Raw genomic sequence first — 22605 nt, 5'->3', positions numbered from 1 at the left:
CCTGTCGGTTAAATCTCGCGTCTGTAGCACGTCACGTTCGTGGTGTAGCAATTTGAATGGCCAGTAGTGTAGTAATTGCTTTACGAAAAGTTACAGCACTTGACAACAAGAAGCCATAACACAATACCTCAAAACAGTCAGTCTGCAACATCGTTAAGGCAGACCATTTCTACACGTCTTACTCGTGACCAGTAAACGCAATCACGACATCCATTAAGGCAGAACTCAGCCTCTTCCGTTCAGAAGCAAGCAAGCAATCAAGTTTTCTGCACTGACGGTGCATACGCGGAGACGCGCACTTCTTGCATACTCGCCATTATTGTCCCGAGGCACTGCCCGTCTGCTGCCGCTACGTCACCACAAATAAAGCCTCACTTCAGTCATAAAGATCACATCAGCATCCACAGTGTATGCCGAACACGGCACAGAGTGTGTGTTTGTGTATGTGTGTGTGTGTCGCCCCTACTGAGTCGAGCCACTGTGTTGCAGGACGTGATCACGGACCTGAACGCTGAGGGTGAGCCGCTGCCGCTGGACCCGGTTCGCGAAGACTGGCTGGGTCACAAGGTGAGTACCGCTTCGTCACGTGCAAGACCGGGCACAGGTGTACGGGGCACAAACAGAGTGTGTGCTGACGTCTTTCATCACGTCAAAAGGATTACAGAACACAACGAGACATTTTACAACAGTCTCAGAACAAGAAACAACAGACGTTCTTAACAGAAGACACATGATATAAAAATACTTTACTTATCTGCAAAATCGCTTCCATAGCAATGAAATGCAGCGTTGTTCATTAGTATATCTGGCGTGTCAGAAGACAACTGCTTGAAATCTATACGAATCGGACAAGTGTAAGCTGGACCCGCTCCGTGACAGTTCCGTATAAACTTCACTATGCATATATATAAATTATAGTACTAATAATGACAGTAATAACTACGTGCGACCCAATGTGCTGGTACAAGTCTTTGTACTGGGGGTCTCTTCGGCGAGTTGCGAGACCCCTAACCTACCTGAGAAACTGGTCCTACAGTTGGAATACCAACTGCCTGTTGTTTCTGGAGACTCCTCATATCGCTTAGAGGTAAAGGCTAAGTTAAGACGGAGACTGAAAAAATTAGTGGTCCATCCGACATTCGATCCCCCATGCTTTACCGCTTTTTTCAGATCTTTTTCTAAGCTGCTAACCGTCATTGAAAAAGATGTTTACTGGCAATATATGAACAAGAGCCAAAGAGCCGGTGTGCCAGCCAGCCTGGATGTGGCTTTTAGGCGGTTTTCCACATACCTCTAGGTGAATACCGGGCTGGTCCCCACGTCCCGCCTCAGTTACACTACTCACAGACATTTGCAACACATCCGCATTTTTTCATGATTTGCACTGGATGCAGACAGATAGGGTACTCTGATTCCGTCCCGGAGGGTACGGGTTGGCGGCAGGAAGGGCTTCCGGCCCCCCCTTCACATTAACATGCCAAATCCGATTTAACCACGTCAACCCCGCGCAAAATGCGGGTCACAGGCGCAAGCGGTAGATAGGTAGATAGATAGATAGATATTACAGGAAGTTTCAAAATAGCAGAACTTCCACTGTGTAGACTAACTTGTGTTTACTTTCTGACAGATTAGCAGTCACGTCATGAATTCTGGCGATTGAGAAAACATTCCAGTCGTTGGCCTTTGCAACAAGAATTGCAACAAATATCTTATTTTTAATTAATAACGTCCATATTTTAACTAATACTTCCATTCAATGAACAAGAAACATCAAGGATCTTTTTGGAAATAAAAGGTCTAAAAGAATTTGGAAGATGGTGCATGCGAATCCGCTCTCTTTATCTTCACAGTTAACAGCCCGCAACGCTATTAACTGTACTACAGTTTCGACATTTTGTTAAAAAAGAATAACGGTAATTTATTGAGTAGTCTATACGTACACTCAACTTACGGTGAATAAAGGTCGTAAACATGAGTATGATAAAGTTTACATATAAGAAAGTAGAATTAATTAGAAAAAGTTCAACAGAAGTACCTCAATACATTTGGAGACAGGAAATATATTTTACGAAAAGCAATCAGTAGTGGTGGTGGTTACAGTCAGCTTCAGGGGACCGAAACCTAAGGCGTGGTCAGAATACCTCCCCCCTCCTGTCACGAGCTGCTGCCTCACATAACTTCATATATTTTGTGTGTGTGTGTGTGTGTGTTTAAAGTTTCTAAAAATAATACTAATAGCTCAAAAGAAACGAATACCGAGGAAAAACGGAGACAAAAGAACGGAAGCACAATGAGTGTAGCAGCTCCTGCCGGAACTATCCAACGCCCTGTCTTTGGAAGGTGAGATTCAGCACGTTCACACAGAGTTCTCGAAATGGGGGCAGTTGCAAGTAGGACCTGTAAGCCGCAGATATAAAATGTCGAAAAGCCAGATGGTCATCCTCCCCTTCGCCAGTAACGACAAAGTGCACAAAGCGACCAACCGGCCAAATTACCGAATTAGCCTTCGTCCTCGGAAACAAAGAAGTAACCGACCGCAAAATCATGGAATATGCAGCTTCCACAGAGCGAGTGAGGGAAGCCAATTGCTTTGTGAGCTGGGGCCAGTTTCCTAGGCGACCACGATAAGCAAACAGGTGCTGCAGCGCATCTGGGGACGCACACCTACTGCATTCACCTGTGTCACTGATCCCGATCGATACAGACTCCCGTGGGGGACGTATGGCGATCGGGTGCGTCAGTTGTCCATTCACAGCCACCAGATCTGTAATGCCCGTGAACATATTCGATAACACTCTACGAGCCTCAACAGTAAACCGGATAATCTCCAAAATCAGAAGCAGAAAATCACGGTTAACACGGTCGAGAGCTTTATTAAAATCCAAAAAGACGAAGGCGCGAAGTATAGAAGTAACGACAGCAACCGAAATCAAATAACGGAATTTCCTGGCAGATTAAAACTGTGTGCCGGACCGAGACTCGAACTCGGGACCTTTGCCTATCGCGGGCAAGTGCTCTACCAACTGAGCTACCCAAGCACGAATCACGCCCCGTCCTCACAGCTTTTTACTTCTGCCAGTAAAGCTGTGAGAACGGGGCGTGAGTCGTACTTGGGTAGCTCAGTTGGTAGAGCACTTGCCCGCGAAAGGCGAAGGTCCCGAGTTCGAGTCTCGGTCCGGCACACAGTTGTAATCTGCCAGGAAGTTTCATATCAGCGCACACTCCGCAGCAGAGTGAAAATCTCATTCTATAAATAACGGAATTGTTCTACAGCGGTAAAAATAGAGCGTCCAGAGAGACAACTCTGACACTCGCCGACGACGACTATCACCAGCAAGGCAGACATCCTGCAGTTTACCGCCCTCGCCACTGTCCTATGATCAGAATTCAGTAATGTGAAAGGATGAAAATTATCAACAGTATTACGACCAGTAGTTTTAGATACCGACAGAATTTTCCCAACCTTGAATGGAGTGGGCACAACTGCACCCGTCATCACCTCGTTCAACATGGGCGTGACACCCAAGAATGGACAAAGACGCGCAGAAAATTCCTTTGGGAGCCTATCCACACCTGGCTATTTGTGAGAAAGGGAAGTAACAATAAGGTCACGTACGTCTTCTGGGTGAAAGACGGCCAAGATCTCGGTGTTCTGCTCAGGCGTGAGAAGCATAATTAGGGTCCCAGTAGCCAGGTCGAAAGGGAAGCCGCCAGGTGTATCCTCGTCGCAAAGATCGACACAGTACTGATGTTAAGCGTGAAGTACGTCAGGTGACTGCAAGAGAAGTACTGCAAGGGAGGCGAGGCCGAGCTGGATGTTTAAGCAGATGGTGTGACGAAGCCAGTTCCTCCAGTAGTAGTGATAGTGGTTTCGATCGCACCCGCAACCCCTCCATCTGTCGCCGCTTCAACTTCCACAACTTTGCTTTAGTACATCGTAAATCTGCAATCCGCTGGGCGACGCTATCCGCACCGCCATACAAGTCGCGCAAAAGAGAACAATAAAATTCACGAGTTTTCCGAAAACCTCTCGCCCTAGCAGCAAAATAAGTTTGATACATCTTCGGTTTAGACAGGGCAATCCATCATTCCAGAGTGGTAGAGCACCTCTCAGCTGATCGAAGACTACCCTGCCACACATTATGTATCGCATCATCGAGTGAAGAATCTTCCAAGTGAGCGACATTTAATATAGACGGGGAACGGAACAGTTTCACTGGTTGCCCACTGTGGTGTGCGTACTGTAAGACCTTCAGTACACTCACCATCAGATTATTTGACTTGTCGCTCTAACGAAGTAGGCAAGTGTCAGCAATATGTCTCGTGGTCGTAGTGTGGCGTGTTTATCTTCTACCGTTAGGTCAGACGATAGAAATGCCACTTGGACGCTTAGAGTAGCAAATTGACGGTGACCAACTTTAAACAGAACTTGATTAATTTTCACACACATTTATTAAAATAATAACAACCATAAAAATTACTTAACTTGGTTCTGGATGCTATTTACAATGGATCATCTGAAGTTGCTTTGGTATTGGTACGTTAATCTAATTCTCACATATTTCCCTGATACTTGCCATAAGTGTCTATACATTTATCTTTGTGGCTATGTACAGAAATATGGTAATCTTATTAGGCGCTGACTGAAACTTGACTATAGACTGGTACAGACAAATGTAGACAATAGCAGACTGACTAATTGGAGGTCTGTACACTCGTTATAATACCTTACGCATTCATGTATCACTGCGCGAGTGTGATCCGTGAGGAGAAAAGGTTCTACGTTAGCAGTAATCTCATTGGCTGCGTTACATATTAATACGCGGATCGGCGGAAGCAGAATTTGGTCCGTCTCTATGGCAGCGCCATCTCGTAGTGCGGAGACGGACGAGCACTGCGCCTGCGCTGTTGTGCTTAGTGGGGCGACTCTAGTGGGAAAGTGTATGTGGTTACTACGTGGATCTTATGTACACAACACCCACCAAGCTGGAGAGTGGCGGCCAAAACAAAGTGATCAGAAAAACCAGAAAGGACAACGTCGACTGCAAGAATGCAATCGCGCATCCAATCCGATAAACAGAATCGGTAAATACTGCTACTAGAAGTCCCAGTAAAACGTCGCAGTACGATTAACGAACGCCAGCTATTTACACTCCCAAATAACTTTCAAGTGCATCTAGCGTATCAGCTCGTTTAAATCTCGACAGTTCTTAAATTGGGGAGACTGGTCAACAGGACGCAGAACACAGTTAAAATCACCACCCAACAACAGAGGCCGAAGACTCTTACGTAAAACATAAATAATCTCCTCATTATAAAAACACGAACGTTCCACAGTGTAACCAGAAGCAGACGGAGCATATAAGACAACCAAGGTGAGGGCAAAAAGTCTACAGCCCATTCCTCTGCAGATTGAAGAACCTGTACATCAGCAGTGGGAATGCCTTCTCGAAAAGCATGACATTGCCGACGAAAATTCTGGCACCACATTAAAAACAGTGCGACATCCAGGGAGAGGGAAACTGATAAATAAAACTTCTTGCAGGAGCTCTATATCTGCATAGGATTCATAGATAAACTGCCTCAGCAAACCAAGGCACAGCTCTGATGCCACGACTAACATTTAGTGTGAGAAATTTTTTTTTGTGGTAAGATCCTATAAGACCAAATTGCTGAGGTCATCGGTCGCTAGGCCTACATACTACTACTTAATCGAAATTAAATTAACTTACACTAAGGACAACACACACACCCATGGCCGAGGGAGGACTCGAACCTCTGACGGGACCCCCTAGACCGCGAGGCCATCCCACGCGGCCAGTGTGAGAGATCCAGAATGAGATTTTCACTCTGCAGCGGAGTGTGCACTGATACGAAACTTCCTGACAGATTAAAACTGTGTGCCGGACCGACACTCGAACTCTGGACCTTTGCCTTTTGTGGGCAAATGCTCTACCAACTGGGCTACCCAAGCACGACTCACGACTCATCCTCACAGCTTCAATTCCGCCAGTACCTCTTCTCGTTCGCAGAAGAGCTTCTGTGAAGTTTGGAAGGTACGAGACGAGGTACTGGCAGAACTGAAGCTGTGAGGACGGGGCGTGAGTCGTGCTTGGGTAGCTCAGTTGGTAGAGCACTTGCCCGCGATAGGTAAAGGTCCCGAGTTCGAGTCAAAGTCTGGCATACAGTTTCAATCTGTCAGGAAGTTTCAGTGTGAGAAATGTTTATGTCTGCGCCATCAGTCAAAAGAGAGAACACAGAAAGAACAACAGAGCAGCATGACCATTTTATCAGTCGCCCAGTCCATCGCGGAAGTCCGACAACGTCTCCGCGAGCGGGAGGTCACTACTGGGCTCAAATGAATCTTTATCCTCAGTTATTTTGCGCGACGCTACACGTCGCGGCTGTATACGTAGTGTAACCCGGCTGCGAGGAGCAACATCTCTGCCGTAGGCGGATCTTGAACCACTTCCCTGTCAATCTGTGACTTCCCTGGCTCAGGGGCCTGCCCTACAGAACGGTCACGCCGGAAGGTATGCCGACTCCCCAATCGAGGGCAATGAGACTGAGTCTCTGAGACAGCGCGAGACAAATCTGGAGTAACAGTTTATGTAAAGGAAGTCGCAATACGCGGCAAATCACGACCTTCAGCGCCGAAAGCACACAGAGGGACAGAAGGGCATTGCTGCATTAGTGGCTGGGCTTGTACTGGAGGCTGCGGAAGAGACGACCCTGCCACACACTCGCTCCAGGGCGTCTCCACAGGAGCCACTACTGCTGCAGCAGGAATAAGAGATGCTGCCTCCCCAACCTCCACTTCTCCAGGGCCAACTGGTACCGCACCACTGGTACGAGTAACAGATAAACAGGGCTCAGGGAAAGGTGGGACAGGCAAAGGCATAACTCATTCATCACCTTCCTCAGTGTGTCGCCGTTTATGATGCTCAGTTCGAGCAAATGTCTAGCTCGGTCAGAGCCATCGTTGCTGACAGAGATGCAGCACTGTGTACTAAATTTCCCACCCTTTATACTGATGCGCCAAAGACACTTGTATGGGCATGCCTATTCAAATAGGTAGATATGTAAACAGGCAGAATACGGCGCTGCGGTCGGCAACGCCTATGTAAGACAAGATCGGTTTCTGGTGCTACATAGGCAGGTTATCAAGATTTGACTGAGTTTGAATGTTGTGTTATAGTCGGCGCATGAACGATGGGACACAGCATCTCCGACGTAGCGATAAAGGTGGGGATTTTCGCATACGACTATTTCACGAGTGTATAGTGAATATCAATATCATATAAAACAAACCTCCGTCATGGCTGCGGCCGGAAAAAGACCCTGCGAGAACGGGACGAACGACGACTGAAGAGAATCGTTCAGCGTGACAGAAGTGCAGTCCTTAAGCAAATTGTTGCAGATTTCAATGCTGGGTCATCAACAAGTGTCAGCGTACTTATCATTCAACGAAACATCATCGATATGGGCTTTCGGAGCCGAAGGCCCTTTCGTGTACCCTTGATGACTGCACGACACAAAGTTTTACGCCTCGCCTGGGCCCGTCAACACCGACATTTGACTGTTGATTACTGGAAACATGTTGCCTGCTCGGACGAGTATCGTTTTAAATCGTTTCGACCGGATGGACGTGTACGGGTATGGAGTCCACTTCCTGAATTCATGGATCCTGCATGTCAGCAAGGGATTGTTCAAGCTTGTGGAGGCTCTGTAATGGTGTGGGGCGTGTACAGTTGGAGTGTTATGTGACCCTTGATACGCCTAGGTACCACTCTGACAAGTGACATGTACATCTGCATACTGTGTGATCACCCGCATCTATTCGTGTCCACTGTGCGTTCCGATGGACTTGAGCAATTCCAGCAGGACAATGCGACACCCCACACGCCCAGAATTGCTACAGAGTGGCTCCAGGAACACTCTTCTGCGTTTAAACGCTTCCGCTGGCCACCAAACTCCCCAGACATGAACATTATTGAGGATATCTGGGATGCCTTCCAACACGCTGTTCAGAAGATATCTCCACCCTCTCGTACTCTTACGGATTTACGGACAACCGTGCAGGATTCATAGTGTCAGTTCCCTCCAGCACTAGTTCAGACATTTGTCGAGTCCATGCCACGTCGCGCTGCGACACTTGTGCCTGCCCGCGGAGGCTCTACACGGCATTTGGCAGGTGTACCAGATTTTTGGCTCTTCAGGACCGAAGAACCACGCAATAAGCAAACAGAAATGAGGCTTTTATTCGAAGAGAATAATGGCACTGAAGTCACAGCGATTCAAGATAGTCCCCTTGGGACTGCAAAACGCGAAACGTAATTCTTAATAGCATGTGTGTGGTACCCACGTACGGCAACGTACCCTCTGTGACGTGCTCCCATGCTGGCCACTAGCTTGGGAAGGAGTTCTTGTGGTAGGGTGTTCCACTCCTCCACCAGCGCAGTTGACAAGTGCGGGATAGTGATTGGTGCATGTGGAAGTGCGTCGATGCATCTCCCCGACTCAAACCACACGTGCTGGGTGGGACTAAAGTGGGGGGAACGGGCAGGCCGGTCCATTCGCCGAATATCCTCTCGTTCCAAGAGCTCCCCCGACAGCGCTGTTCGGTGCGGTCACGCATTGTCGTCCATAAAAATGAAGTCAGGGGCGATTGCTCTCTTGAAAAGACGCACTAAGAGAAGGCATACAGTCACACAATAGCATTACCGATGACCGTTTTTAAAGATACAAATGTCAGTACGTCCGGGCAACGTTATGCCTCCCAACACCGTAACACTTGGGCCAGCGGTGCAACCATGTGTGATCATGTTTCTGAGCGCATTACGTGTTGCCACCTCTCGCTATATGAGAGTACGTCCAGAAACACTACTCAGACTTAATGTGCTCTGATTCAAGAAGAGTACGCGGCCCCAGTCCTTGTTAGCCCAGTCCCTGTGATCTCGGTACCATCGCAAAAACTGCCTCTGACGTGCTGGTGTCGTACTGGTCACCGGGCAGTCCCATGACACTGTGGGGCGTGACACTGCGCGCCTCGCTGCCCTGTTTAAATTGATTGCACTCGCTGCTCCCTTCGCGTCAGTTGCAGGATGTAGCGGACATCTGGCGCCTTTGTTGACTGTGGTAGACCGCCTCCTCTCCTTTGGACAGCAGTGACTGTGGTTACGAAGCCACGATATGCACGTGAAACATTGCTGCGAGTAGTACTTAACTCCTGGGTTACACGCATCACACTTCGTCCTTCCTCCAGTTTCCCGATTGTTCTTCCTCGTGTGAAGTCGTCCAAATGTCTGAACAAAATCTCGGTTTACAAGCCGCGTCAGTTCGAATAAATCTACAGCTTTCGATGGCTACCTCCACCATCGTTGTCAGGACTGCCGCCGCTGGCGCGGTTTTCAGATTGCAGCCTCTGCCACCAATCGTGGAGGTCCAAAACGACGCGCGTGCGGAAGGTGCGTAGGGCAGCTCACAGCAGCTCCAGCCTGTCGCTGGACCGCGGCCCGTGAGAAACACAGACTGTCGCGCACGTCACAGCACGTGACACTGCAGATCTTACGGCGGAAAGCGAGTGTTTCAGACGAGTTTAATAGTTCTTGACTGCGCTTTTGAAAACAATTAAGATCTTGAGTGTCTACCTTTTCAATTAAATATTGATTTCCTGTGTGCCCTACACGGAGCGGAGTGTTCCTGAAATGTGGCGGATAAGCCTACTAGTGTGACGTCACAACTACTTTGCACGGCCCATACATCTCGTTGGCACCGCGCTGGACCGAGTGGCGTCAGGTGGTGCTAGGGGTCAGCGCCACGTTTAAAACTGCCGCTTCCGCCTCCCTGCAAGTGTCAACCATCCATCATTGCTTCGACATCCAAATCCGGCTCCCATGTCCTACTACATGTATACTCCTGGTCTCTTTTAAAATTGATGCTGTGTATTCTAGTCTCAGCCACCTCCTTTATAACGGGATCCCAATGTGTTACGCATGAGTCGTGTCGTCAAACTGTATTTTAGGCCTATGTCCGTTTTCCAGTCAATGCTCAGCTATGGCCGACCTGTCAAGTTTCGATACAACGCTCTGCGACTATGCGAATAATGTGACCTACGTACTTGCTGTCGTATTCGTAAGGGACATCATACACACCGGGGACACGAAGGGCAATCTACATCTACATCCATACTCCGCAATCCACCTGACGGTGTGGGGCGGAGGGTACCTTGAGTACCTCTATCGGTTCTCCTTTCTATTCCAGTCTCGTATTGTTCGTGGAAAGAAAGATAGGTGGTATGCCTCTGTGTGGGCTCTAATCTCTCTGATTTTATCCTCATGATTTCTTCGCGAGATATACGTAGGAGGGACCAATATACTGCTTGACTCCTCGGTGAAGGTATGTTCTCGAAACTTCAACAAAAGCCCGTACCGAGCTACTGAGCGTATCTCCTGCAGAGTCTTCCACTGGAGTTTATCTATCATCTCCGTAACGCTTTCGCGATTACTAAATGATTCTGTAACGAAGCGCGCTGCTCTCCGTTGGATCTTCTCTCTCTCTCTTCTATCAACCCTATCTGGTAAGGATCCCACACCGGTGAGCAGTATTCAAGCAGTGGGCGAACAAGTGTACTGTAACCTTTGTTTTCCGACTGCATTTCCTTAGGAGTCTTCCAGTGAATCTGTCTGGCGTCTGCTTTACTGGCGATTAATTTTATATGGTCATTCCATTTTAAATCACTCCTAATGCCTACTCCCAGATAATTTATGGAATTAACTGCTTCCAGTTGCTGCTATATTGTAGCTAAATGATAAAGGATCTTTCTTTCTATGTATTCGCAGCACATTACACTTGTCTACATTAAGATTCAATTGCCATTCGCTGCACCATGCCTCAATTCGTTGCAGATCCTCCTGCAATCCAGTACAATTTTCAACAGTTACAACCTCTCGATATGCTACAGCATCATCCGCGAAAAGCCTCAGTGAACTTCCAATGTGGTCTGTAACAGCGTGCAGCATATCTCGTATGTTGGGGGCGGGCCTGGTCACTGGTCTCAATCCACGCATCTGCAGCACACATCCTAACACGCTGCTCATTCCCCCATAGTATGGCAGGACAGCAGCTGGCTCGGCGTCTTCCACCGAATCGCAAGACGTCCTTCTTCAGTGGCACCTGAAAGCGTTTGCAGTGTCTCTCTTACTATTACCGTTCTGTCTGAACACGTGTGTCAAATGCTGCAGTAGAAACTGTAGACAGTGGTCGTCAGAAATAACTTTGGCTGTGTGAACTAGCGTGTTCAGGACTGCAAAAAAAAGGTTCAAATGGCTCTGAGCACTATGGGACTTAACATCTATGGTCATCAGTCCCCTAGAACTTAGAACTACTTAAACCTAACTAACCTAAGGACGTCACACAACACCCAGTCATCACGATGCAGAGAAAATCCCTGACCCCGCCGCGAATCGAACCCGGGAACCCGGGCGTGGGAAGCGAGAACGCTACCGCACGACCACAAGCTGCGGACTTCAGGACTGCTTTCTTATGTACAGCGTGGTGGAAACTAGAGGTGTTCAAGTATCGATTAGTGTGCGTCGGTTTCCTGTACACTATATGGCTCTGGCTTCCGCTCAACTGAAACATCCAAGAACGGGAGCTCGCCATCCTTGTCCATCCTTCTTGATCTTACAAGGGGACGCCACGACGTTTGGAACGCAGATTTACTTCAAACTCCGTGCACTCGTAGTACTCCATTAGGACAACAAAATGTGTAGGCAGTAGCGCGTACTTCTGAAGCGTTATTGAGCAAATCGCAAGATAATTTTGGTCGTCAAATATATACCTGTGCGTGGCCGCTTTTACCATGAAGCGGCGGCAGCTGAGTAAGCCGGCACGGTACCTCAGCGTGTAGGTCGGCTCTCAGCCGTGGCAGCGTGCGGACGGCCCCGCGCGCCGGCCAGTGCTCCGCTGCAGGCGTTGTTTACTTCCGCGTCGTAGCTTTCAGGCTTGCGTCCGTCCACCGTGAACAACACGTCGAGCGCTTACCGCCGTGCGACCCTTAAAGTTTCCTTCCCAGCTGAACATGCGCGACCTCGTGCACATGAAGTTGAAACGTTCATACGTGAAGAAGTTCGTTTAGATCCTAACCACGTTATCGGAATCCATTTTTCGATCACGAGTAGTGTCGTTCATATTAAAATGATAAACACCGACGTGTGTGAAGATGTTATTCGCCGCCATGCCAATGGACTTAAGTTCAAATACTCTGATGGTCACGTCGGAGCTGTAACACTTGAACTCGCAGAGTACGGTCAACGCACGATTAGGGTGTTTGAACTACCTTTTGAAGTGCCGAAGGACGAAGTTGTCTCTGCGTTACAACCATACGGTAACGTCATCGGTTACGTAGAGGAAAAATGGCAAACCTTCACGACCTACCATGTCCTTAATGGTGTGCGTCAGGTCAAAATTGAACTGAAAAAGCATATTCCATCATACTTGACCATTGGCGGGGTGCGAGCCATTGTCATGTACGACGGCCAACCCCGAACATGTGCGGGTTGTGGAAAAGAAGGCCACGTCATATCCGCCTGCATGCGACGCCGCCTGATCCAGACGCCGGTCGGCGAGGAAGCGTCCCCAGCGGTGATGACTCAGATCCCTGTCACATACGCCAAGGTTGCCCAGGAAGGTAGCACGTCTACACAGAGTCTTCCTGCTCCGTTGACGTCGTCTGATCAGGTAGATGCAACCGCTCCTGAGATTCCTTCTGAGGTGCCCCAGACGCCAGATCCTAACCTGCCGAATCGTCGCAGCACTGTGACTGAAAATGCTACTGAGATGGACGTTGATCCGGGAGTGGTACCTACTTCTGCTTTCCTTCAGACTGGTCCGGAGTCAGACGAAAGCCACCCGCCATCGGACTCTGAACGACTTGTTCGAAAACAAGGGTCGACACGAAAGAGAAAGAAACGTAGCCGTACACCCCCTGATGAATCCATTCTACGGATGGATACCGGGGATGCAGACCCGAAGATGGACGACAAACCGATCTCTGATGACCGAAAGGCTGATGCGACAGACCCGCCACAGGCGACCACTGGCAACGAACACCCCTCATTACTGACGCCGTCGCCCCCACAGGTCGACGTTGAAGAGAGCCTATCCGATGAGACGAAAACTACGTCTCTTCTCCACGTGGATGCCGTGCACAGCCGATGCCCTACCGCAGCATCAGTCTCCTGGGCAGACGACGTGGAGATCGAAGGGACTGGGGTGGATGCTGCTGATGATGGGGCACCCCCATCGGTTGCGCCCGCGCCCGCAAACTCTCCACAATAGCAGCCTCTTCAGCGGACCGGCAAGATCGACGACCTCTCGCTCCTGAAGAAGAAGCCCCGCCTGTGCCTGTGGGACTCCAACACCAGCATTATCGTGTCGCAACGATTAACCTCGCGACCATTCGTGCGCCCCACAAACTAGCGCTGCTCCGCGATATGATTTATGATGCGGACATAGATATTGCGCTTTTTCAGGACGTGCATGTCGCCGATTTTTCACCACCACATGGCTTCACGGTGCATCTTTCTCCCGCTTCGGACACCGGTAGTGGTGTTGCCATCATCTTACGCGAAGGTCTTCCTGCCGAAGATGTCCTATACCTCCCCAGCGGCAGAGGTATGGCCCTTACTCTCTTTAGTGTACGCATCATCAATATTAATTCGCCGTCGGGCGCCAGCTACCGTCGTGAACGCAATGCCTTCTTCGCGAATGAAGTCACACCCCTTTTTATGGGACCACACGATGACTGGATCATGGGTGGAGACTTCAACTGCACCCAGCGACCTCAGGATCAATTGCCGCGTCACTCACCATGCGCAGCTCTGGAAACAGTCGTCACGCGGCTACAATTTGTCGACACGTGGAGACATGTTCACGGTGATCTTTTGGGCTTTACGTACCACACTGCGCACTCATCTAGCCGACTGGATCGCATCTACATCTCGCGATCCCTAATTCAACACACTCGACAGGCTGAAATCTGGCCTGTTGCTTTCTCAGACCATGAGGTTTACTTCTGTGATGTTGTTCTCACAAGACAGGCAGTATGGCACGGACGTGGTTTATGGAAACTGAACACGGCACTTCTTAATTCACCTGACTGTCGACTTCTAATAGAAGACACTTGGATCACATGTAATAGACGCCGACCCACGTATCCGTCTACCATATCCTGGTGGATCCAGTGTGCAAAACCTGCTCTTCGAAAAACTTTAATCCGGTATGGCAAAGATGTTGTCGCCTGGAGGAAGAGCACTATGGACTTTTACTACAGGATCCTACGAGAATGCTCCACGATGCCAGCCTCCCCTGAGCGCCATACAAGGATGAACCAAGCTAAGGCCCAAATCTCCAATCTCATGCGACGGCATTTGGAAGGGGCGATAGTACGATCTCGTACTGCTGATCGCATGCCTCATGAACATCCGTCGATGTACCATATCATCCAAGAACGACAAAATCGACGCCGAAAATTGATTCACGTCCTAACGGATCAAGAAGGGCGTCGCTACGTAACCCAATCTGCCATAGGGAATGTGCTTCACGCACACTACCGGCAGCTCTACGCCGCAGTTCCACATTCCCCAGAGTTGATCGAGGAAGTCTCACAGCTCAACTTCGGTGGTATCCCAGGAGATGCGGCGTTTGAATTGATGTCGGAGGTGACTGATGAGGAAGTCCGCGATGCGATCCGGGCAGGAACCATCAATCGCTCCCCGGGCCCCGACGGTCTTCCCCTCGAATTTTATCGCACCTTCCGTGATTTGTTAGAGTCCACCTTCACCTCCATCTGTCGGGAACTGATGTCTCCGGAAGTACCTGTGCCGGACGCTTTCATGGAAGGAATTATTATTCCTGTACATAAACCGCACGGTGGCAACAATATCAGTGATTATCGGCCCCTCACCCTCCTTAACAGTGATATGAAAATCTTCACTCGCCTTTTGGCAGCACGACTTAAAAACGTTGCCCGATATGTTGCGTCGCCAGACCAAGCCTCTTTGGGAGGCGACAACAATATTCGCACGGCTTTATGCCGCTACAGGGATATGATCGCCGTTACCCAGGCACAACGCCTCTCTGGGGCACTTGCGTCTTTGGACTTCAGTCAAGCTTTTGATAGGGTTGACCATTCGTTCCTTACGGCCGTTCTCCACCATATGGGTTTCCCGGTCGCCGTTATCACGGTAGTGATGCGCCTTCTGCGGGGTGCCTCATCCAGGATTATGTACAATGGCAGACTCACTCCACCGATAATAATAGGTCGATCCGTACGTCAAGGTTGCCCTCTATCAGCAATTTTGTACGCCTTTTCCTTGGAATCCTTGCTATGTGGACTAAGACAACGTTTGGTAGGGTTGTCCATAGATCGCTTCCGATTCTGTTGCACGGCCTATGCTGACGATGTCGTCATCTGTTTACGTAATGCCGACGAAGTTCGAGCAGTTTTGACGTGGGTAGCGACTTATGGTGAGGCGTCGGGTAGCTCTTTAAACGTACGTAAGTCACAAGTTATGTTCATTGGCACGAGACTTCCCGTGGAGTGCGTTACACCTCTCACCACCGTTGATACCATTCGTTGTTTGGGAATAGATTTTTCATCTGATCTCCGGCGTTCAGCCACCATCAACTGCCGACGCCTCCTTTTAATGATCAGAGCAGGTCTTATGGACCATCGCCTTCGATCCCTAGATACTCTCCAACGAGCTCGATATATCAATACATATATCGCATCCCGAGTTCCCCATGTAGCGCAAGTTCTACCTTTCCCGCTTACTGTGGCACGTCGCATGTTGGCAGCGATGGCATCTTTCGTCAGCTCTGGGATGTTGTTCAAAGTTAACTATGCGACCCTTACTCTTCCCCGTGAACGAGGTGGGATAGGTCTGTTTCACGTGCCGGATAGAGCTCGCGCCATATTTGTCAGCTCCCAGATGACGGTATGGACACGTTGCCCAACGAGCCTCACTGGTCTCCTCCTGTCGGCATACTCGCCGGTCTCACTGTCAGCCCCAGTGATGATCTCGGATGTTCCGGCCCAGTTCCATTATATACGGTACTTCTTTCTGGAACTCAGTTATCTACGCCTCACCTTACCAAGACAGCTTTTACTCATGACAAAGACAGTATACAATGTCCTCCAATTAGGTCGTCCACCTAACCCGATTGAACTAAAGTTCCCACAGGTTGACTGGCGTCATGTATGGCGCGCGGTGTTCGCCTGTTACCTTGACACGAATGTTCAATCTGTCTGGTACATAATTGTCAATGGTAAGCAAATCAACCAATTTCGCCTTCATCGTATCCACCTCGCCCAATCACCTCTATGCTCCACGTGTGGAGTGCCAGACAATGATGAACATCGGTTTGTTTGCGGACCGGCGGCGGAGGTTTGGCACTTGGTTCGACGTATTGTGGCTTTTCTAACGCGGGACATTCCGGATCGGATTACTCCCCTTTCATTATTATTTCCGGAACGTGACTATTTTCCTCGGACAAAGACCAATGCTGTGAATTGGATTCGCGGACATGCCATTCACTACTTATTTGGACAAACTGTAGACTCTGTACTCGATTTTTGGACATACCTCAATGACCGTCATTATGTCGTTGTCCGTCACCCAAAATACAGACAGTTTTTCTCGAACTTCCTTGGGAGTGCTTTCCACGAGCCGCCTCGCAGCTGGAATGTGTTAAGCCAAGAGAGGAGAAGGTTTCCTGTTTGAACCAATGAACATTTCTGAACAATTGAACGGAACACATCAATTTCGAGAAGATGTGACTCAACATATTACCAGCGGGGCGCAGAAGGCCTCTGATCAATTACACAAAAAAAAAAAATAAATAAAATAAAATAAAATAAATAAATAAATATAAAACAAAACAAAAAAATTAAAGTAAACTTCAGAAAAAGGTAGATTTTGTTTTGTTTGTAAGGATAGCCCTAACCTTGATTTCCCATATTCCCCCTGGTATATAGGCAGCACTCTGGGGTAGGTTTAGTCAGGAGCCAACGCCTGAAGTGGACCAGATTTTTTTTTTTTTTTTTTTTTTTGGTTATAGGATGAAAAGTGGCGGTGGCACTTGTTTTTTTAGTTCCATTTTATTAAAAAAAAGGGGGTAGAAAAAAAATAAAAGAAAGGGAAAATTTAAAAAAAAAAAAAAGCGTGTTCGGCCAGAGAGCCGGTTAGCCTCTGTAATAAAAAAAAAACTGAGTGGAAGGATCAACAAACGAACTTGAAGGGATGTCGTGTGACGTCCGCAATGACCAAACACAACGATCAACAACGAACAAAATGAAAAAAAACAATTGTGTGTGTGCTGGATCATTGGATCGAGACTCATTCGTTAGTTTTTTTTATTTCTAACACAGTCATTTTCTTTACTATTTGCATTAAAATTGATATAATGGGAGAAATACGTGTAATCAGATTAACTTTTATTAAATTTACCATTTTATCTGGCAGTCTACAAATTTTTATCATCACAAATAATATAATATTCATAACTATCGCCTAGTAAACGACCAAACACATAAAGTGATACGGAAAATGATTGCTTGTCCGTGTCTTCAAAATTGATTGTATTTAATCGAAAAAGAACGAGAAATTGCTTCTCGTGAAGACGCTATCAAAATACACTCGATACTGCATGATCAGTTATCAGCGCCGATATTTGAGGAAATGCTGCGTTATGCATGGTTTGCTTCCGAGTTATCGGCTGAAAGAGAGATTTTTGAAAATGTTAACGAGGTTTGTTTTTCCACGGTAAGCCTCAAAAGCCCTTGCGTATGCGGAAAGAGCATTTAATCAATGCAGCAGGTGCCGTTTAACTTTATGTTTTCCATGTTTTTAGGAAAAATACCATCCTGCTATTTTTTAATCGTAATGTCGAAAGCGACCATTAATTGTACATCTTTCGAAAGCCGTTTGTGCCGGTCGAAACTTGGAGGTAACAAGTAATTTCGGGCTCCTTCCAGGTTTAAGGGATTTCTCATACATTTTCAGTATCACTTTATGCGTTAGGTCGCTTACAAGTCGATAGTTATGAATATTATATTATTTGTGATAATAAAAATTTGTAGACTGCCAAATAACATTGTAAATTTAATAAAAGTTCATCTTACTACACATATTTTTCCCATTATATCAATTGTAATTAAATAGTAAAGAAAATGACTGTGTTAAAAACAAAAAAAAGAGCTGACGAACTGGACTCGTTCCAGCGATCCAGCACTTAAACGCTACCCACTCGGCTGCCGCCGCTTCCTGGTAAACACGGCCACGCACAGGTGTATATTTGATGACCGAAATTATCTTGCGATTTTCCCAGTAACGCTTGAGAAGTACGCGCTACTGGTTACACATTTTGGTGTCCCAATGGAGTACTACGAGTGTACGAAGTTTGCAGTAAATCCTCATTCCAAACGTCGTGGCCTCCCCTTGTTAGTGGATGTGTTGTCTGTGGGCCACATTACAACGAAGAACATCACCACACGGAACTGCTCGTCGATCCACACACACGCTGACTTTTCCCATTCCTTTTGCTACGTAGAGTTGCGGGGCCAGCACCATTTGGAGTTATAGTGACGCCATGTGAGGTCCTACTTTCTGTACACGACTGGGAGACCTTCGCCAGCATGCTCCCGCTGCGTGATTCACTTCTACCGAGTGGCTAAGACGTTATGCTACTGCAACTAGCTCGCGCTTAAGTTCGCCGCGGCGACCGCATCGTGCCTCAGCAAACAGACATCTCTTCCTCACTGGCGGGCTTTCTGTGCCTCGTTCTTTTGTAGCGGGAGGGTGACAGTGCCCCCACATATCCTGTGTTTACGGGCCATAAAAGTAAGCCATCTGTCATCCGCTGTGACCTGTCCGCAGAAAAACGTCCGCCGCGAAGCTCGCGTGGCCATTACTCAACCCTGTTGCTTCTCTCGGAGGCTCTCCGCGGAAGGATGAAAGAATTTGGGCTTCCGGGTCAAGAGAGAACAGTTGGTGATGGATGGTTGTCGATGCGGACCCATAAACAACAGCGGTGACTGCCGTGGCACCAGCGATTGAGTCTGGAATCTTCTGTAGTAACCTTTTTATGTCGTGTGGGGCTGTGCAGAAACAGTAATTAAGCAAGAAAGGGCAAAAATCAGAAGATGTATGTCAACATATGAGGGGCTTATTTCAGTAGTAGTCCAAGTCCATTACCTCCACTATTCTGATTATAGTGCTTCTACATTAATGATCCAAGCAAACAGAAATAAAGGCTAATCTCTAGCAAGAAACCATATGCTTGAATATTTATGGTACCTCAACTGCAGATTTTTCAGCGCTCATTTAACTTTAGGACTCTGTATCTTAAAATGAACAAAAATGGACTTGTACCACTATTGAAATAAGCCCTTCATATATGTTGTAATCATTTTCCAGTTTGGCAGTACTGGTTTCTGTGAGTGTATTATAAAGAAGTTTAGCGTAACGGGATCTTTCAGGACTAATAGGAAATAGAGTAAATGCCTGATTTTTAAAGAATGGAACTCCTATATGCAGCGCGGGGTTAGCCGAGCGGTCTGGGGAGCCGCAGTCATGGACTGTGCGGCTGGTCCCGGCGGAGGTTCGGGGCCTCCCTCGGGCATGGGTGTGCGTGTTCATCCTTAGGATAATTTAGGTTAAGTAGTGTGTACGCTTAAGGACTGATGACCGTAGCAGTTAAGTTCCATAGTATTTTACACACATTTGAACATTTTTTCCTATGTGCAAAACAGCTTCAAACGTCTGATTAAAAACGCGTTGATGTGCTAAATACTTGACTTCAAGCATGTAAGCGATAAAAAGTTAAGGAAAGGTTTAGAATCATGCTTAAAGTTTCTTTGAAGTCACTAAATGCTCTCATTACAAAACACTGGATTAATATGGTTGGATAATTTGCGCTCCATTTTAAGCTAAAGCTGCTTTTTCGAGCGTCTCAATGTTTATGACGTCACATCTCCTGATCTATGTGTCCTAAAATATCATTTTGCATGTAAATTTAATGATATGTGTTGATAATATCTGCATAGTGCGTTCTTTATAGAGTTAGTAGTAAATAAGTAATAAATTAAAACGTCATGTGTGATGTCCAAGTTTTTTTCTGGGCGCGATTTTAGCAGAATTAATTCTTTTCACATTTAAATGATCATGACGTCATATCTCCTAACTAGGTTCCGTACCGTATAATGATGTAATTTTGCAATTACATTCAGTGGTGTACGTACATACTGCCTTGCGAATAGTCATTAGTAAAGAAGTAATAAATCAAAACGTAATGTGTGATGCTGAAGTTTTAATGCATGAGCAGTGAATATGGAGTAACCGCTAAACTTTTTTCTTTCATCACTTTTGGCTGGGTGTCAGGACGTAACAGTTTTGCGAAAGTTTGTTGGAAGTAGCTAAGTGCTCTCATTCTCAAATACTGGATGAATGAAATTCCGCGTATCTGCGAGTCGCCAGGCAGGCTTTCTCAAAATATGCCCCTCTCCCCCCTCCCCCTTCCCCACGCACACACACACACACACACACACACACACACACACACACACACACACACACACACAATTTCTAACTCCAATACTTATCGTATTGTCGTACAATTTTAACAGAAGATTACATCTCTTAATGACTAATTCGGCCAATAATTACGAGAAACACTGAAAATCAAAATTTTGTTGTTCCTGGAAGCCGTTAGACAAGGCAATCTGTAACTGGAATCGCGTTCCAGGATAGTGGGTTAGTTATATACATTTTAGGAAGTCGTAGTGTACGCTAACTCTGATCAAGGATTCCCTATAACATTGTTGTTGCAGTGGTCTTCAGTCCTGAGACTGGTTTGATGCAGCTCTCCATGCTACTGTATCCTGTGCAAGCTTCTTCATCTCCCAGTACCTACTGCAGCCTACATCCTTCTGAATCTGCTTAGTGTATTCATCTCTTGGTCTCCTTCTACGATTTTTACCCTCCACGCTGCCCTCCAATACTAAATTGGTGATCCCTCGATGACTCAGAATATGTCCTACCAACCGATCCCTTCTTCTAGTCAAGTTGTGCCACAAATACATCTTCTCCGCAATTCTATTCAATACCTCCTCATTAGTTATGTGATCTACCCATCTAATCTTCAGCATTCTTCTGTAGCACCACATTTCGAAAGCTTCTATTCTCTTCCTGTCTAAACTATTTATCGTCCACGTTTCACTTCCATACATGGCAACACTCCATACAAATACTTTCAGAAACTACTTCCTGACATTTAAATCTATACTCGATGTTAACAAATTTTTCTTCTTCAGAAACGCTTTCCTTGCCATTGCCAGTCTACATTTTATATCCTCTCTACTTCGACCATCATCAGTTATTTTGCTCCCCAAATATCAAAACTCCTTTAGTACTTTAAGTGTCTCATTTCCTAATCTAATTCCCTCAACATCACCAGACTTAATTCGACTACATTCCATTATCCTTGTTTTGCTTTTGTTGATGTTCATCTTATACCCTCCTTTCGAGACACTGTCCATGCCGTTCAACTGGTCTTCAAAGTCCTTTGCTGTCTCTGACAGAATTACAATGTCATCGGCGAACCTCAAAGTTTTTATTCCTTCTCCATGGATTTTAATACCTACTCGGAACTTTTGTTGTGTTTCCTCCGCATACATCCATTTTATATCAATTACAGAGAAAAGCTGTTATAATGTAACCCAAACATACACAGAAAACATCAAGAAAAGGTAAATTAAGTTCTGTTGTGTACTACTTCGTACACAGTGATAAGGAGAGGTGGGCTACAGAGAGGTGCAGCGACTGTCGTCGCGGGATAGTTGGACAAGAGTAGAAGTGATTAGCAGACAAGATAACACAGCAGACAGTATATTTAACTCGTACTTCTCGAATCGAATGAAAATTCATTACAACTAGTGCAGCGAGTAACCGAGTCCAGCTATCACAGTATCAGCAAGGAACTGTCCTGCTGTGCTAACACGGGCGACTCCCCATCGTACCCACCTCAGATTTAGTGATAAGATCGCCCAGTAGGTAGCCCATCAAAAACTGAACACGGATCAAGCGTGAAAACAGGAAGAAGATGCGATGAACTGTGAAAAAAGAAGCAAAATAGAAACAGTGAAGGGTGGAGTCACAAGATGTGCAACATCAAGCAAGTTTGAATAGCCAGGGCGTTGGACTGGGAAAGGGGAGCCCGTGTTCAACCCTCCTTCGTGCCCCATATTTTTTCACAATATTGTGAGCTAGTCTATGAGGCATCTTGCTTGCCTTCACTATTCATCACATTTACCTGCAACGATATGTTCTCACCACATGACTGATATTCTATAACAAACATTATAGTGTAACAAATGCCAAGACAACAGGAGGAGAACAGACACATCAAAGATGAACGGAGAGTTCATAATTTTGTGAAAAAAATGGGGTGTCGAAAGAGATTTGAAGATGGATCTCTTTGCAAAATGATTCAAATGGCTCTGAGCACTATGGGACTCAACTGCTAAGGTCATTAGTCCCCTAG

At 46.9% G+C, this 22605-nt stretch overlaps 1 protein-coding gene across 1 annotated transcript in view; it reads left to right on the top strand.

The window, feature by feature from the left end:
* Positions 1 to 22605, top strand: part of LOC124545529 (diacylglycerol lipase-alpha) — a 454063-nt gene that overhangs the window by 184818 nt on the left and 246640 nt on the right. The window contains exon 10 of the mRNA XM_047124477.1: positions 490 to 567. Within this exon, the coding sequence (XP_046980433.1) occupies positions 490 to 567 (78 nt within the window). The remainder of the gene's footprint in view (positions 1 to 489; positions 568 to 22605) is intronic.

This window comes from Schistocerca americana, chromosome 8 (genome assembly GCF_021461395.2).
Source record: "Schistocerca americana isolate TAMUIC-IGC-003095 chromosome 8, iqSchAmer2.1, whole genome shotgun sequence".
NCBI classification, from domain to species: Eukaryota; Metazoa; Arthropoda; class Insecta; order Orthoptera; family Acrididae; genus Schistocerca; species Schistocerca americana.
This window is presented reverse-complemented; position numbering and strand designations above follow the sequence as displayed.